The 18397-nt window shown below is 40.0% G+C and overlaps 1 protein-coding gene across 3 annotated transcripts; it reads right to left on the bottom strand.

Annotated features, from left to right (window-relative positions):
• Nucleotides 1-1169: 1169 nt before the first annotated feature.
• SAMD9L (sterile alpha motif domain containing 9 like) lies at nt 1170-18085 on the bottom strand. Of its 3 annotated transcripts, XM_082692595.1 has the most exons (4): nt 18004-18085; nt 17591-17775; nt 13281-13478; nt 1170-6231 (listed from the first exon to the last, which is right to left on the bottom strand). In XM_082692595.1, exon 4 carries the CDS (start codon nt 6209-6211, stop codon nt 1454-1456), a length of 4758 nt encoding a protein of 1585 aa, XP_082548721.1. In that variant the 5' UTR covers nt 6212-6231; nt 13281-13478; nt 17591-17775; nt 18004-18085; the 3' UTR covers nt 1170-1453. The 3 variants fall into 3 exon arrangements, with proteins under 3 accessions (XP_082548721.1, XP_082548722.1, XP_082548723.1); XM_082692596.1 differs by lacking the exon at nt 18004-18085 and having other exon boundaries at nt 1170-6227; nt 17591-17779; XM_082692597.1 differs by lacking the exons at nt 13281-13478; nt 18004-18085 and having other exon boundaries at nt 17591-17825.
• Nucleotides 18086-18397: the final 312 nt, after the last annotated feature.

Below are 18397 nucleotides of genomic sequence, written 5' to 3'. Positions count from 1 at the left end.
AAACTGTTAGTTTAGTCTTGCTAAATGCTATAGCTCAGTCTTAGCTGAGTTGGGAAGGTTTAAGGGCTGGGCCTGTGTCCAGGGGGATGTGGCCATGGGAGACAGGCTGCTACCAAATGGACAGGTGGGCCATGGTAAAAGGAGGCTGCAGTTTGGAGCAAGGGCAGCAGCAGATATGGCTTCTAGCAATGGGACATGTTCATGGGCCATATGAGCATTCCCCAGAGAGTCATAGAAATACTGGTGAGAAGAACACTGATAGGGAATAGGCATCTTGATGACAAGAGGAATTGGGTTTGAAACCTGAAATACCTAAGTTACTTATAAGGAGATATGAAGAAGTAGATAAATAAACATCTATTTGTTAAGTATTTGACTTAATCTACATTGGCATGTGTTTCGCTTTATAAGCAATAGATAGCTCTTAAAATCCAAGCTCTGGAACACTGTTTGATGCCCTTCTGGCTGGTTTAAGTCTAGGGGCAAGGTTCTGGGATGGCAGTCCTGGCATTGGAAAGTTGGGAATGCATACTGCCATGAGGAAGTTATCTTAGAAGTCAGGCATAGGTTATAAAGGTCAGGGAAAATTTTCTGGTGGAGCTGATTCAAACCGAGTTATGATGGACAAAGCAGAAGAATCCTATGGAAAGTGTTGGATGAAAATAAGGGAATATTTGACAGAGAGAACAGCACATAGCACAGGTTGAGAAATAAAAAAGGAAAAGATGGCAGTGTAAAACAGAAGACAGGAGGGATGGGCTCTAAAGAAACAGGTGAGGATAAGACCATGTTGACTGGAAGCAAGAGTGGCCAAAGAGTGTTTTATCTGTAAATGGGAGGAAGAGGACAGAGGGAGTCCAAGCTTGTGACTACTTTGTTTTCTCTTCTCTTCCCCCTCCCTGAAGCAAGAAGTTGGGAGAAGGGCAAGGAGTCCAGGAATTGTGTATGTATATGTACATAGGGAGGAGTCGATGGAGGAAGAGAATGAAATATTTACTTCCCATGCATTTTTATTGATACTAAGATGAGGTAAGTGGAACACTGGTGTGGCTCCCTTGGTTTGATTTCCAAAAACTGAGGAGGAGATTTCCTTCCATAATCATCTTATTTAAATCTCTACTTTCCCATTGAATAAAATAATTCACAATTCAGAATATTCAAGAGGGTGATAGAATTAAAACAGATTTTATTGATCTACAACCAGTTATGATATGACCAGTGGATACCAGCTGAATATGTTAGTCTGAAAATGCATTTTAAAACATTGAACAATCAACTCTACTGTGTGCCAAACTCCGTGTGTAGACACATTTCATGCCATCAAAAACCTTATAGTTCACAAAAGCAGAATCTGTGATTTACAGGTAAGCCAATGTTATCAAAATGCCATAAGAATAGAGAGAGGGAAGAAAATCATAGATTATGAATAAAATATTTGAGTTAATGTAGCTTCTTAAATTATTTCTATGTCATATGCTTGGGGGCCTTCAATGGAAAATCCCAGGTAGAAGGACACTCTTTCTATATTCCCACCACTTCTGAGTGGACCTGAATAAACAGGTATCACTGGTATTCTAATTTTGTTCTCTGTTCCATACTCTATAGAGATCAGCTTGCCTTCAGCTTGACCAGTTAGACGACACAGAAGGTCTTTGACTTCTTTTTTTTTCCACAGGTCTCCACTTGGCGAGAGGGAATTTACATTTTGTGCTTTATTGAAGTATTGCTCTATCTCAGTCTTACAAACAAGACTGTGGAGCCCCTTCCTCTTTCCCAGATAAAACAGAGTGCTTGCCTGCTTGGACCTGCACATGCTCCTGTATTGCCTCCTGAAGGTTCTGTTTAAGGAAGAAACATACTTTTCCATGAGTTTGGAATCTTCATCTAGTTCTTGACTTTCTGGCCAGAACAGAAGGCAGGCCAAAAAAAAAGGGTCTGGATATTGATGACTTGGTCCTATGGATTGCAACACTTCTCGGAGCTGTTTTTTCAGTATACTAAGCGGTTGGATGAACTTGGAGTGGGGTTTTAGGCAATTAAGAATAATGTTGGCTAAAATGAAATTTAGTTTCTCCTTTTTCAGCTGCTTATTTGGGTTTTGCTGCAGTAGGGAAGAATATTTGTTCACTATACTTTCCATGTTGGTTGCAGCATCTTTGCGATTTGGATGAAGATATTCCAGGAGTCCAGAAAACCTATCTGCTCTCAAAGCTTCTAGACCTTTCCTGCAAGTCTCCTCTTGGTATAACTGATTCTCCTTGTCTTGTAGCAAACCCAAATCCAAACAGCAGAAAAGTTCCCCATATTTCCTGAAAGAACGAGTGATTTTCTTGTTTAATGAAATTTCTCCTGTTTCTTTTTGGGTGTTCCTCATTTTCAAAAGAACACTATAATCTGCAAGAAAGTCAAAGCACCTTTTCAAATCTGATTGTAAATTTTCTAAGTAAGATGTGAACTTGCAAAGAGCCAAATAATATTCACATTTTGGATTTGTGGGATTCATCCCCTTTCCTGATAAAAAGTCTACCAGAGCTGTTTTAGATAATCCATTTTCTCTGAGGAAACAGGGTGTGAGCTGGAGAATCTGAATAGTGTAAAGACCAACTTCTATCTCACCGACAAAACCGGCCGTGTTGTATGTGTCATATTTTCTTTGTAATTTCTGTCGTGTCCAGGCCTCCATTTCACAGGCTTTCCTCTCGGCTTGTTCTTGGGATTTTTTAAAAGCTTTTGAGGCATTTTCAGCGGCTTCCAGGAGGAATATTAGATCATTAACTGTAATATCCTTGGCGTTTTTCTTTTCATCCAACCACCACCTGATTCGACTTTTGTAGACTTGACCAAGGGTATCTGAGATATAGGAATTTTTAGGTGCTCCCTTTTTGGCCTGGTTTGCCCAATCCAGAGCAATGCTAAAATTCTTCTCTTTAATGTAGAAATATCTCGCTAAGGCCTGACAAATGAATGCATTTTGTGGGAATCGAACAGTTCCAGCCACCAAGACCTTTTCGATTTCTTCGTTCTCTAAAGCTTCTATTAATGGGGCAAACAAAGTGTCTGTTTCATCTCCATACTCCTTGCGCTGTCTTGTTAGCAGAAGAGTTTGCACGTCATGTTGAAATTTTTCTCTTCCTATTCCACAAGTATAGAATAAATCCTGCTTTAAGATCTTTAGTGCAATTTGACATGTATTCAAGTTATAGCTTTTTTCCAGTTCTTTCAGACAGGAGATGGCAATCAAAGGATGGATGATGCGCACACCTGTGTATCTCCCAAAATCTGCAACTTCTGTGTTTATTAGAAGTGTAGAATAAGCTCCCATCTTGTCCTCTAGGCTTTCAGGTTCCCAGGGGGTACTAGTGTGTCTGATTCCCAAAAATATTTCACACTGTGATACTGAGATTGTAGAATCAGTAACATAAGAGTTGAGTAGAGCCAGGAAAGAAATGAGTTGTCCTTCCTTGCTGTCCACATTCTGTCCTTTTAGGATATTCCGGACTACCTTTTCTATATACATTTCATTAAAACTTTTTTTCAAGATCATGAAGGAATAAAAGTTTTCACAGTTTTTGTGTTCCTTTTCAATTTCTTCCAGTTTGGCTTCAAAAGCTCTTTGTTCCTTAGGAGAAAGTTGGTAGGTTAGGGCAACACTGTCTGCTAATTTCGCAGTTTCATCAGGATTCTGGGATCTCATGCAGTTTAAGATAATTACCAGTGTTTTTTCATATCTCAAACCCTTGTCTGCTAAAATGGAATCGATGGCATTCTGCAGGATATAAACGTTTTCCTGGTCTTCAAAATCATCCACAAGGAGGAGTACAGGAAAGTAATCTTTATGGCTGGTTGCCTTATAGGTAATCAGCTTGGTCACTTGTTCTACAATTTCTCCAAAATCAGTTGTCTTGTTTTTTAACACAGCACATCTGAAGTTTTTCTTTAGGTCCCAGAGAATATTCATGGCCAAGGTAGTACCTCCACAGCCTGGGTGGTGATAAAGATTGATAAGTTTTGCAAATACTGGTTTAGGAGAGTCTGCCCAGCATTGTATCAGATCTTTAAGCTTTTCGTAACTATCCCTTTTGACAAAAGCTGAAGAATAGTTTTGAGAAGAAAAATAGAAGTTCCACCAGGATACTTTGCCACCTCGATAAAAGTGTTCTTCTTTTGATGTCTTAAATTCTTGGAATTTAGATTTATCTTTCTCTATGTCTGTGTCTTTACACTCATTTTCACAGAGGATTTCCAGTGCAGTCAAGATATCCTCTTCCTTTTTCTCTAAGATAATTGAAGAAAATCCATGGGAGGGCAAAAATCTTCTTGATGACTGCGTCACTGGTTTTAGTTTAAGGATAGTACTGTTTATGATTTCTAAATTTAAAGTGGAAATACTGTGGTTCGTTAATTCTTCTTCTGTTGTCAGTCTTGTTTGTAGCAGATCTTTCCATCGTTGATAAATCTGTGAGTTTACACAGATACACAATATATTTTCCATTCCTTTGAGAACTTGGTAGAAAGCACAGAAAGTTTCAATGAGGGGATCTCCTGGGCTTTCCACTGGAGAGAATAATAGAAACACTACCAAAAATTTCCCCCTTGCCATTATATTTTCATCTGTGAGAAATAAAATCAGCTTTCTGACTTCAGAAGCTCTATCTCTGAACCATAAATGTGGTTCTAGAGGCTTATAGCTCTCATTTTTCAAGTCTGACCTGCCATTGCAGAAGATCCAGCTGGGCTGATCATAAAGATTCAAACTGGAAATTTTCTCTCTTATGTTACTTGTCTTTTCTTCAAACTGATTTGGAAAGTGAAGATTCGCTACTCGGCCTTTTTTGTAAGCTTTGACCACACCCTTGCTCAGAGATTCAGGGTCAAACTCCAGCACAGCAAACAATTTCATTTCCTTTAGAAAATCTAAGTTCTTTGTTTCATTTGGATGGCATTTATTTGTTACAAGAATGTACCAGCTGTAGTATGAATTATCCAGTGAGTCTCGGTTGCCTATGAGAAGTTTAACCAGCTTTTGTCCTTCACTCTCTTTCTTATTTGCCTTCACCTCATATTCTTCTTCAGCCTCTTTTCTAGATGCTACCACTGACTTCAAATTTTGTAAAAATTCTTTGTAAACTCTATCTCGTTGCTTGACATTCGCCAAGATATCCTTAGAGCTGGGACCGTCTCTCACAAACAGTGAAAGATCTTGGTTTGGTTTCCATGTTTCATTTTTACAATTTTGCATCCTAATTAAGAAATATTTTTCTTCACATACAGAATGTTTTGGAATAACATCTACTTCAATGACAAATCTGTCTGATGGTGTATTGTTCTGCAATAGGACTTCCACAAACCTTGGCTCTCGAATGCACTTCTTGGCTTCATTGACCTCATTTCCTTCAAAGTATTGTCTGATCATTATATTAAAGTGGTCAATGAAGGCATCCTTATTGGTGACTTTTACACCAACAATTTGTCCGTGCGGTGTGTTCTTGACTCCAAAATGGATAGTGCCATTGGTGCGTGAATTCATACAAGCTGATGCAAATCGAAAGACTTCATTGCTAAATTTCATCTTAATGTCCTTTTCTGTGGCTGCTTCTGTATTTGTGAGGGCTTTGAACTCATGTATTGGGTCTATGAGATTGAGTGGGCCAGTTTCAGGTTGTAGAATTCCATGTTCTATGTAACGTTGGCTGTTATGGAACTGATCAAAAGGATATGGCATACAAGTCAAGTGTATTGTTTGTAGCTTATCCTCACTTTGGTCTTCAGTGGTCACTCCTTCACTTAAAGAATCTTCTTTCATAAGAATTGATTCTTGTTCTTTGGTATCTCTCGTCTCTCTGAGATCATGATCAGTATTGGGTAACACTGATTTTTCCTCTTCCTTTTTCATCTTTTGTAGCTTTTTTGGGTGTTCTTTTTTGAAGAGTTTTGTATGATCTAATTGTCCAGAATCTTGATTGTTACTTTCAGAGGAACTGTTAGTCAATCTGTCATATGTACGTTTTATCAAAAGTGCTGGGCCCCGTGGTAGCCCCATTTCTCTAAGGTCATTCTCAGTTAATTCCTGCAGGACTAATCCAGTTATTTCTTCAGTGAGCAGAATCTGCCCATATTTTTCATCAATCTTAAGGTCTTTGGTTACCCATTGTTTCACATGCTCTTTGGTCCAGTCGTTTATAATTTCAGGTAGATTTACTTGTTCACTCATTTCAATTTGCAATTTTCTTCCTTGGGAAAAGTAATAGAATAAGTATTTTAGTATTACAGTTTATCATGGAAATCACGCAGTGAATTACATATGTAATTTTATATAAACAACATATACAAAACATTGTTCAAGGGTGACTTTTGAAACTACTTGATACTTATTTTTAATGTTTTATAGTCCCAATTAGTGCCCTTATTTCCAAGATATTATAATTGTGAAGCAGTAGCTTCTAACTAGGGTGACATGTGCCTTTATTCATATAGTAATTTTCCTATTTAGGCTTAACTTCATGAAAGTTGGGTTTTTATAATAAACCCAGAATCTTAAGTAACATAGGCGTTGGTTCCCATAGCTGAATATTGCAAATGAACTTTAAAATATAAAACTGGATAAGTAGGAGGTGCCTGGCTAGCTCAGTCAGTAGAGTGTGTAACTCTTGATCTCAGAATTTTGAGTTTGAGTGCCAGATTAAGTGTAGAGATTAATTAAATAAAGAAAAATTTTAAAAAACTGGATAAGTAGAGGTGGGTTGGGGAACAGGAACCTCCTTTCTTGACTAGGAAGATGACCATCTTTATTACACAGTGATGAAGCAACCAGTTAACTCATCACCCACTCTCTTTTGGAACTCAAACTGTTAGGCCACCAAGGTGGAAAGAGATGAGGTAGCAAAATGTCAAGATAATTAATTTGGTTGGCTAATTCTTGTGGCTCTCAGAGGTACCAAAAGAATTAGCTGTAGTTCAAACTGGCCTGGCCTGACTGAAATTAGGTAAGGAAAATAGTATGAATTTTTAACTTTGTTAAAACAAATTCAGCCTATGTAGCAACACTTTTCTAGATATGTTTGTTGAGGCAAGTGAAACAAAAGCAAAAATAAACTACTGGGACTCCATCAAGTTAAAAAGCTTCAGGGGGTTCCTGGGTTGCTCAGTGGGTGAAGCTTCTGCCTGTGGGTATAATATATAATGATAAGTGAGAGAAATCAAAGAAAAACAAATACAATTTGATTTTGCTCACATGTGGAATTTAAGAAACAAAAGAAAAGGACAAGGAAAAAAAGACAAACCCAAAAAATAGACTCTTAGCTATAGAGAACAAACTGGTGGTTACCAGAGGGGAGGTGGGTGGGGGGGATGTGTGAAGCAGGTGACAGGGATTAAGAGTACACTTATCATGATGAGCACGGAGTAATGCACAGAATTGCTGAATTACTATATTGAACACCTGAAACTAAGATAATATTGTATGTTAACTGCACTGGAATTAAAATTATATTGCAATTTAAAATGAAAAACAAACAAACAATTTCAACCTAAATTATTGATATGAGACTAAATGGAGCTCCCACAGTTATGTACTTTGCTGAATTTCCAGAACTGAATATTCTGGAACACCCTCGAGCAGGGATTCTCAACTCGGGCTGAGCATTAGAATCACCTGGGACTCCACATTCTGATAATTTAGTTGGTTGAGGGAGTGGGTGCAGAGTTCAAGCCTTAGTACTTTTCAAAATCTGTCAGTGTCATTCTCTTGTGCAGATGAGGTTGAGAGCAGTTCTCAAAATACAGCCCCCAGATCAGCAGCATTAGCACCACTTGGAAGCATGGTAAAAGCGTAAATTCTCAGGACCCACCCCAACCTCGTGAATCAGAACTAGAAAGAGATCAATAGAATGGGTTAAATAAGGGGAAACAGGAAGGTGAAAATATTATAAGGATAAATAGATTAAAAGCATTAAGTATCAAACAAAACAGAAGTATTAAACTATAAAAAAATGCAAACATTTAAAAAGATCTGTAATTTTTTAAACGAGATTTTAAGATCCTAGTTCAAAAAAAAAAAAAAAAGATTGTTTTAAATGAAAGATATGAAGATCCTAGGTTTTTATATAACAAGTCACAAAGTCTAGCCAAACTGTAAATTTGACCTTTCTATGTTTGGGGTTTCTTGCAGAAACTTTTCCAGAGGGTCTTCTTGAGGTCATATCTGAAGGATGGGCTAAACTGAAGCCCCAGCCTATAGCCTTGTGATCAGCCAGAGAAGAAACTCATGCCGGTCATTTATGGTATGAATACCATAAGCACTTTAGAATGATTTACCCTGTCTATAGGCAGCAGCCGCTGGGCACAGCAGCTTCTGCTTGCTTGCATAAAACTTTTCCTAGTGCCTTAGTATCCTGAATCCTCTTAGTCATTATGGCTTCATTCTGCAGGACACACCTAGTCCTGAGCCAATTAGCAGAACTATAAGCAACTGGCCAATGAATGTTATAAACATATTTTGGATTACCAATTCCATTCACTTACAGTGTATAGATAGAAGAGGTCTTAGAATTAGCATACACATCGCAACCAGAGATAAATATTTATTTATTCACTCGACCGATATTTACTGACCAATATTTATTGCTTAAGAAACTGGTGGTGACCAAAAGAGATGTGAAGTTCTTTCAGAGGACTTATAGTCCAGTGGAGAAAATTTTAAAAAGGAAGAACCATATACACATATATTCAAGACGGCTTATCATGACAAACTGCGATAGCACTTTGTGTGTAACGCAATAAGGGGCAAAGGACTGTGGGATCTGTGAGGAGGAGAGGAGTGTCACCAGGAGGAAAGTGGGGACACTGGACAGGTGAAGTTAAAGTAGAGCTTCTGGAGTAGGGTAGGAGGAAGGTGGAGGGAGCAAGTCTAGGGGACAGAGTGAAGGGAAAAAGGAATAATCTAACTGGTGGGATTTCCAAAGCCCTATCCAGCGCGTCCAAGGAGTTGGGTGTGGTGGTGTTCTGCAGTGGGCTGTCGCTGCCTCTGCCCCCAGAGCCAGGTGCTGGTCCTGTCACAGAGGGAATTACTGACTAGGAGATGACTCCTCGAATGCAGGAGCCTGGAGGCTCATCCCTGATCTTTCCTGTCTCCTCTGCAGAGTCCCTAAGTGTCATCTCAGATAAGACTGAAGGGACAGATTCTGTCTTACCTCTTTACAAGCACTATATGGAGCCAATAGGATAAGCAGTTATTAATAAGCATATTCCTAATGAAAGATTTTTTTAAAAGATTTTATTTATTTATTGGACAGAGAGATCACAAGCAGGCAGAGAGAGAGGAGGAAGCAGGCTCCCCGCCGAGCAGAGAGCCCGATGCGGGGCTCAATCCCAGCACCCTGGGATCATGACCTGAGCCAAAGACAGAGGCTCAGCCCTCTGAGCCACCCAGGCGCCCCCCCAATGAAAGATTTTTTGAAGTCACTTTGGAGAAAAGGCTGAATAAAAAATGACTACTTTATTATTTTTAAATTTATTCTTAAAATGTTTCATACCTTAAAAATTTGCTGAGTACTTGCTTTTTATATATTTTAATATATTTTGACCCCCTTTCTGTAAGCAGCTGAGGGGAAGAAGCACTCATACCCTCAGACACTATTCTCATCACAATTTTTGGTGGGTCCCTAGACACCCAGATGTTCCTTTAATACACTGGACTTTCTCCATCTTGACTGCCTCTCATCCAATGACCTTGACCTCCCTGCATTCCACTGTTATGGTCACACCATTGACCTTAACACAAACTGCTATGGGTTGAATTGTGACTCCTCCCTCCCCCCCAACAAACTTCTGTGTTTGTGATAGGTGAAATAGGGTCACTTATGTCAAGGGGATTAAGATGGAGCCAGGAGGCCATTAAGGAGATGACCTTATGCTTGTCCTCACTGGTAGAACCACAGAAAATATTCTAAAGACTCAATCCTAGTGCTTGAATTTGCTACTTGCTAGCAAGAGGTTTTGCTTAGTGATAGCCTTAGCAATCAATTATACTCAGTCAAGAATGGTTTTCTGCCACCAACACGAATCAAAAATTCTTTTTGTAAGCAATGTGTATAGGCATTCCGTTTATGCCTGACAAACCTCTGACTTTCGCTTAGTGGGACACCATTTGGGTGGCTACCCCAAATCTGTGTACCCCAAATTGCAACTCACTGATGTCAAATAAACTCTCTTGCTTAATGATCGCCTCCTGCCAAGTTTAGGTTGTGATGACAAAGTCCTAGCCCCAGTACCTTGGTATGTGACCTTTTTGGACATAGGGTAGTTGCCGATGTTAACATGAAGCCGTTAGAGTGGGCCCTAATTCAATATGACTGGTATCTTTATAGGAAGGAGGAATTTAGCCACAGAGACACACACACACAGTGAGAATGCCACATGCAGAAGAAGGCAAGATTGGGGTGAACTTTAAGCCAGAGGTTGCCAGCAAACCACCAGAAACTAAAGGAGAGTCAGGGAACTCATTCTCTTTCATAGCCCACAGAAGGAACCAACCTCACTAACATCTTGATCTTGAATACTTCCAGCCTCCAGAGCTGTGAGACAATACATTTCTGTGGTTTAAGCCACACAGTTTCCTGTGGTACTTGGTTACAGCAGCCCATTCAAACAAATAGAATCACCAATGACTACAAGCCTTCCAGCATCTCAGATTCAAATATCTCCCTCTCACCAGGATCTGCTGCTTCTTTGACTCACTACCTTTATTTATTTTATTTTATTTTTAATTTTATTTATTTTTTGAGAGAGATGTTATTTATTAATTTGAGAGAGAGATATATAGAGGGAGCAAGGAGGAGCAGAGGGAGAGGGAGAGAGAGAATCTCTAGCAGATTCCCTGCTTAGTGGGGAGCCCCACATGGATTTGGATCTCATGACCCTGAGATCATGACCTGAACCAAAATTAGGAGTCAGATGCTTAACTGACCAAGCCATCTAGGTGCCCGTAGACTCACTACCTTTAGTACTCAATGTCTAATATTTCTTTAACACCAAGACTTGTAACTCACCAATTCTAGATTCTATTACTTTCTCACTCCTGTTCCCCATACTTGCATCTCCTTCTGCGTCTCCCTGGTAACTAGCTTGATATTTTTTCCCATTCATTATAATCACGTGCTTCCTCCTCCCTCCACTTGTACTCTGCCAATGTTAGGACCATGGCTGGACAATGACCCTCTATATCCTGGTTTCACTTTAAAGTCATGATCACTGTCCTCCAGTGGACTGTTAATGCTTTGAGCTACCATACTGTTTCCTTGTTGTATTCACTCTCTCACTGTCCGAAATGGCTATTTCACACATTCTTCTCTCTCATCAAATCTCTAATACCTCCTCAGCGTTTTCACTTTCCCTGGTAACCCTACTTCCTATTGCAACTGGGAAGTTAAACCTTAAAACCATATCTACCACGGTCCTGCTTTGTGACTTTTCTTCTGTTACTAGGTCCATACATTCTATTTTAGTTTCTGTTCTCTGAATGGACTGTCCACATCCCTTGCTCTGGAGAAGAGATCCACACATCACTCTTCACAGACTTGCTCTGTCCAGATCTGGGGCAATCCAGGTCTGTGGCAATATCTTTTCTTAGTCAGAGTCCTTTCTTACCTTGTCCCCTGGCCGCACCAAATATTCTAAGGAAAAGCTATAGATTTTCTCTTCTGATTTATTTTATTTTTTTTTAAATATTTTATTTATTTATTTGAGAGAGAGAGAATGAGAGAAAGAAAGCACATGAGAGGAGAGAGGTCAGCAGGAGAAGCAGACTCCCTGCTGAGCAGGGAGCCCAATATGGGACTCAATTCCAGGACTCCAGGATCATGACCTGAGCCGAAGGCAGCTACTTAACCAACTGAGCCACCCAGGCACCCTCTCTTCTGATTTAGCTAGTGATTACAACAATTCCACTAGATTCCAGCACTCTCCAAGAAGCAACACATGAAGGGTTTCCTGCTTATCAGCTTATCAGCTACTAGACGCTCAGAGATGTGTGTGTGTGTGTGTGTGTGTGTGTGTGTGTGTGTTGTGTGTGTGTGACATGTGAATGGTGGGAGGGCTTGTCTTAATGCTACCTCCAGGGAGATGGCATCCCCCTCATTTTCTCCTTTATTGTTTGACTTCTGTTAGGAACCACAGGGAGATGGGAGCACTCTTCTTAAATTGGAATGGCATTCGTCCTCCCCAAATCTGTCTTTTTATCTCTGTCCCACAGGTTCTCCCATTGTTCAAAGATGAAGACCCTTTATAACATCAAAGCATTTCTCAGCAGCTCACTGCTATGATGGGAGTTGAGAAGCTGCATAATGATTCGAAGTTACTATATATTTGGTAGCACTTTCACATGAATTTTTCATCTTAGTCTACGATCCATATTTGGCTAGAGCTATGTATTTAATTCAAGGTGACTATGATTTGGGCAAAAAAATTTTTAATAATGCTTTGGTATAACTCTGTGGCCTAATCAGTATCTTTAAACTTGTTTGGGGTGATGATTCATTAATATTTATATAAAAATTTAATGTACTTCACTGTTCTGAGGCTTACAAAAGCCTTTCATGAACATTATTTGATTTGATTTATATCCTGGAGTGTTGGCATATTTTTTAAACACGAGGGACAATTATGTTTTCACTGTGTGAAAACATTTATGTTTTCACTGTGTAAGACCATGGGACAAGAAGCAGTGTTGTCTTGGTTAGGTCTTTCTAGCCTCTAGTGTGTTCCAACTCTAGAAACACTCGGCACCACAGTTGCTGGAAGGTTTTTTGTTTTTTGGGGGTTTTTGCTTGTTTGTTTGTTTGTTTTAAGATCTATGTATTCATTTGAGAGGGGAGGGAGGGGCAGAGGGAGAGAATGAGAGAAACAGACTCCTTCCTGAGCGCAGAGCATGACTCTACCCCATGACCCCAGAGATCACGACTTAGCTGAAATCAAGAGTTGAACGCCCAACTGACTGAGCCACCCATTTTTAAAGAATTCTACAGTCAGGGGGCACCTGGGTGTCTCAGTGAGTTAAAGAATTCTACAGTCAGTGCAAGTAACATCTAGTGATAGATATATGTGAAAACAGAAGATTTCCCATTCCTTTTAGAATCGTTTCATTAAAAGTAGCTCATGCGTACTTGAAAATACATTCACTTTTGAAGTGAATGTATTTTAGTTTTTAGAATTCATTTTTAAAGAAATCTTTTAAAGCAAGCTTTTAAAGCTTTTGAAGCAGGTATCTATAATGATTGGAAACTTACCAGGGGTTTTCTGAGAACCTCCTTTTTATGTCAGCAACCTGAAATTGGTCTGTATGAGTTTTTGATGTCAAGCTATTAGAATAGTTGTCTTTTCTTGAAAATTTGCAAGATTCATGTCCTGGAAAGCAGCTATGTATGGAGTAACGATGCAGGCAGAACCAATCTGGTCCTTTTCCAGTTTTGCCTTTTGTTAAGAACCTGTTACGTAAAAAGAAAAAAAATGATATCACAGAAAATTAAAATGCAATTGATGGAACTGTTGCTTAGGAAGTGTTAATGAGACAGATTTTCCCCCTAACTTTTTTTTTAAAAAGATTTTATTTATTTATTTGACACAGAGAGAAAGATCGCAAGTAAGCAGAGAGGCAGGCAGAGAGAGGGGGGAAGCAGGCTCCCCGCTGAGCAGAGAGCCCGATGTGGGGCTTGATCCCAGGACCCTGATATCATGACCTAAGCGGAAGGCAGAGGCCTAACCCACTGAGCCACCCCACTGAGGTGCCCCTCCCCTTAACTTTTTATTGTGAAGAATTTCAAACATATAGAAGAATGACGAAAAGAACATCCTCCACCAAGATGGCATCCTTTCCTGTATTTAAATACTTTTAATAAATTAGATAAATATCCAAAAATACGTTGCATTCTCTTTCCTCCCACATTCCACATTCAATGTGGAGCAAATCCTGTAGTTGGCTGGTCTCTTTAAAATGCGTCTGACCACCAACCACCACCTCCAGCACTACCAGCCGGTCCAAGCTCCCCCCCCCTCTTCTGGATGACAAGAGTGGCTCCCTCACTTGTTTCCCTCTTGCTATTATTGATCCTGCGGGGGACTTAGGCAAAAGAGCAGCCAGAGTGGGCCTGTCCAAATGGAAATAACATGCCAATATTCTGCTCAGTCCCCCTAGTGGCTTTCCATTTAACTCAGAGTGAAAGCCCTGCTCCTTACTATGAACTGTCAGGCCTCACATGACCTGGCACCTGGCTACCCCTCTGATGCCACATCTTACTTTCTTTTTCCTTTCGAAAGCTGGTCCAGCCACCTTGTTGTTCCTTGCTGGCTGGACCTGTTACTGCATCTGGCCTTCTGCTCCTTTCATCTCCCTGGGCGGTCCCTGGATACTTGTGAGGCTCCTTCCCACCCTCCCCTCGGGCTTTCATCTCCATCTTCTCACTTCTTACGCTTGGCCAGCCCGCAGGCAACCTTAGTCCATCTCCAGTATTTCTTTTTTTTTTTTTTTTTTAAGATTTTATTTATTTATTTGACAGACAGAAATCACAAGTAGAGAGGCAGGCAGAGAGAGAGGGGAAGCAGGCTCCCCACTGAGCAGAGAGCCCGATGCGGGGCTCGATCCCACGACCCTGGGATCATGACCTGAGCTGAAGGCAGAGGCTTTAACCCACTGAGCCACCCAGGCGCCCCATCTCCAGTATTTCTGATCCCTCCTCTGGTTTCTTTCTTTCTCCTTTTCCCTCCCTTTATATATTCATACTTAAGATTGATTACAACCAAGTATTCTACATATTCTTACCCATTTATCTTGTTTCTTTTTCTGTCCCCACCCATTATTCTAGATACCACAAGAGGACAAGGATTTTGTACATTTGTTCATTTTGTTCACTAGTTCACAGTGCCTAGCACAGAGTAGCTACTTAACAAATATTTATTGAATGAATAACACTTTCTCAGGGTAGTTGAAAATAAGGAATTTTTGAAAACTCTGGAGTTAGCCATGTCTGTGCATCAAAGACCGCAGGACTTTGCTCCTTTCACTAGGGCAACTGGATCACTAGGGCAACTATTTCACTTGGCTTGAATCCCAGACAGAAATCTAAGAATATTTGTTTACTGTGTTGCTCATTAGGCCAGAACTAACTCTAGCTTCAATCATCTGGTCACAAAGAAGGGAAAGGAAATTTTTTTTTTAAAGATTTTATTTATGTATTAGACAGAGATCACAAGTAGGCAGAGAGGCAGGCAGAGAGAGAGGGGGAAACAGGCTCCCTGCTGAGCAGAGAGCCCGATGCGGGGCTCGATCCCAGGACCCTGGGATCATGACCTGAGCCAAAGGCAGAGGCTTTAACCCACTGACCCATCCAGGCACCCCGGGAAAGGAAATTTTGTCAAAAGGAATGAACACTTAATAAGTATGTGTCTCCTGCAGACCTTCACAACATCCTGTATCATTTCTGCTGTGTCACTCACAGTTCCCAAATAAGGTCATTTTTCATACTGGGCTAGGCCTCTCTTGTGGGTCCTCCGTGTCGGATGGAGCCTCAGTACCTCTGCTGTTCTCATTTGCTGCCAGTTCTCCAGAGAGCTGGTCTCTTGAGGAGGGTCTTACCCCTTTCCACAGACATGCTCTGTTCAGATCTGCTGCAATCCCTTCTCTTAGCCAGAGTCTTCTTTCAGTACGTTAACCACCTCCCCTCTCTCTGGATATCCTAAAGACTGAGAGGACAGAATCCACATTCTCTCTTTCCTTTTAGACAGTGATTAGTTCCAATAAGGCCCAACATTCTACAGTTTTTGTTTTTGTTTTAATTTTTAGCGAGCTCTACACCCAATGTAGGGCTCAAAGTCACAAACCAGAGATCAAGAGTTGCATGCTCTTCCAACTGAGCCAGTCAGGTGCCCCTTTTGAATTTCTTAAAAAGTTTATTTATTTATTTATTAAAGCCTAACATGCTAGAAATGCAGCAGCACATCAGGAATTTCCCTCTGCAGTGCATCCCTTTTTCTTACAGCTTTCAGGCCTCTATACATGGCCAGTGACTCACTGTGTGGTGTTTTTGGTGTTAAAAGGGGGAATTTCATGCCACCTAATAGATGGCAGCTTTCTCTCACTTCTTTCTGTTCAGATTCTGCCAACGGATACCAGGGAAATAGAAACATTCTTCTCAGACAAGCTCACAGACATTTATTCCCCAAATTTGGACCCTTCTTTTGTTAAATGGAAAAATCAGCAATACTTTGTCTTAATATGATATACTAAACTCTAATACTATCCTTGGACCCAGTATAATGTCAAAAGTTTCTCAACCTCCCTCTTTGGCTTACAACAACAGTAGTGCACATATAACAATTTGAAACTATTATATTCAATAATACTTTTTTTTTAAGATTTTATTTATTTATTTTACAGAGAGAGATCACAAGTAGGCAGAGAGGCAGGCAGAGAGAGAGAGAGGAGGAAGCAGGCTCCCTGCCGAGCAGAGTCCGACGCGGGACTTGATCCCAGGACCCTGAGATCATGACCTGAGCCGAAGGCAGCGGCTTAACCCACTGAGCCACCCAGGCGCCCCTCAATAATACTTTTTAAATAGTTCATACTCTATCAATTATAAGAGCACCTGCATGCCTATTGTCAGAGCTAAGTAAAGATCAAAATGACTGGTGTGGACAACTTTTGAGATTGATTTGACATAACTGGGGCCTCATCCTCCTGCTTGAAACAATTACAAACACAGATTCTATCAGTAATAACATTAACTATTGGTAAGGGAGCTAAAGAATGCCATTCTCTAACAAGTACTCCAGTTTTCTCTCTTTAGTATTGAACAAGAAGCACCAAATCATCAGAACACTTAGGCTCAAGCACTGGTGCCCACCCAGCCTCATCTCAGGAGGGTCCTCGGGGCCCCCCAGGTATCAACGCCCTGAGGAGTTCTGTTCTATAGGACTCTTGGAGCTGATCCCTGGGGAAGGATGCTGTAGAATCCTGATTCTAGTCTGGGAGGGCTACACACACACCCCCTCTGTAGGTCTGACGAAACGAAACCACACACAAACAAGTTTAAGTTTCATTTCCCGAAGTTAAGTTTCCGTTTCAGTTTTTAACCAGATTGCTGTAAAAAAAATGAATGTGAAGGAAATTCTTACAAGGCAAAATAACACTTTGGAGAGTCTTAAGTTTTAAGATTAGACTCTTAATAACATCTTAAGTTATGGAAGACAGAAATTTGTATAATTGCACATGACCACAGGTTCCTTTACAACCTTTAATGTTTATATTCCTGCTTTTTCTCTGTTGTCTTTCCCACTAATATATACAGCCTGGAAATGACTGCTCACCACTCCGAGTACAAGTAACGGTACATTTCTTTTTAGAGGAGCATTTACAGAGTTAGCCTCAGTTAAATAAGTCAGTTATGTATTTAATCCACTGATATTTCTAAGTACTTTCAATATCTTTACAAACAATCATTTATCTAGGAACACATGTGTTATATAAAAAGTACAGCTGGAGTTTAAAAAAAAATAGCTGTCCCACTGGCAGAAAATATAAAGGTTTAACAATGCAGTAACTTACCAGGATTTTCCTGAAAACTTCCTTCTTTTTATGTCAGGAACTTGATTTAAACTTCGTTAAATCGCAGCTGATTTAGCCTTCATTTTCTTAATCCTTTCCTGAGGGCCAGGAGACAAAATGACAAGGCTCTTTTGAAAAACTAAGCAATTGTGGAGTTCTCTGGTCTCTGGATACTCTGACTCCTCCTTGGAGGGTGTGTAAGATATGCAGTAAAGAAACAGAATGAGGAAGTAGAAATGCAGGGAGGTTCGGTTTGGTTAAGAATGGTTTATTTGGATCTGGAAGGATGTAAAATATCAAAAAGCTAACATCACTGAGAATTATCAAAAAATTTGAAACATTGTTTAGAAACTGTTCATCAGACAGAATTTTAAATCATAAAAGTTAAGAAATCCCAGTGGGAGAATACTTACAGAAAAAAAAGTAAATAAATACAGGGGAGAACTATACTCCGTGTAGTGTAAGTGCCTGTTATGAGATGAATTTTCCTCCTCCAAAATTCGTACGTTGAAGTCCTCCCAGAATGTGACTGTATTTGGAGAAAGGGTCTTTACAGAGACAGTTAAGTTAAAAGGAGGTCACTCAGTTAAGTTAAAAGTAATACCATGTATTACTTTTATTTACATTTTATTTGTTTATGAAAAATCTGTACTTGTTAGAATGTATGATTAGGTATATCAGTATGGAGAGAGGGAGAAGTCTTGGATCATTTCTAAATTTTTAAATTTGAGAAACAGGTTGAATGGTGGTACAAAAAAATCAAGGAAGGGATAAAAGGAGGTCACCCCTCTAACCTAACATGTCTGA

Source organism: Mustela nivalis (assembly GCF_964662115.1).
Source record: "Mustela nivalis genome assembly, chromosome: 12".
NCBI classification, from domain to species: domain Eukaryota; kingdom Metazoa; phylum Chordata; class Mammalia; order Carnivora; family Mustelidae; genus Mustela; species Mustela nivalis.
The sequence above is the reverse complement of the archived record's forward strand: the minus strand, read 5'-3'. Positions and strand labels throughout refer to the sequence as shown.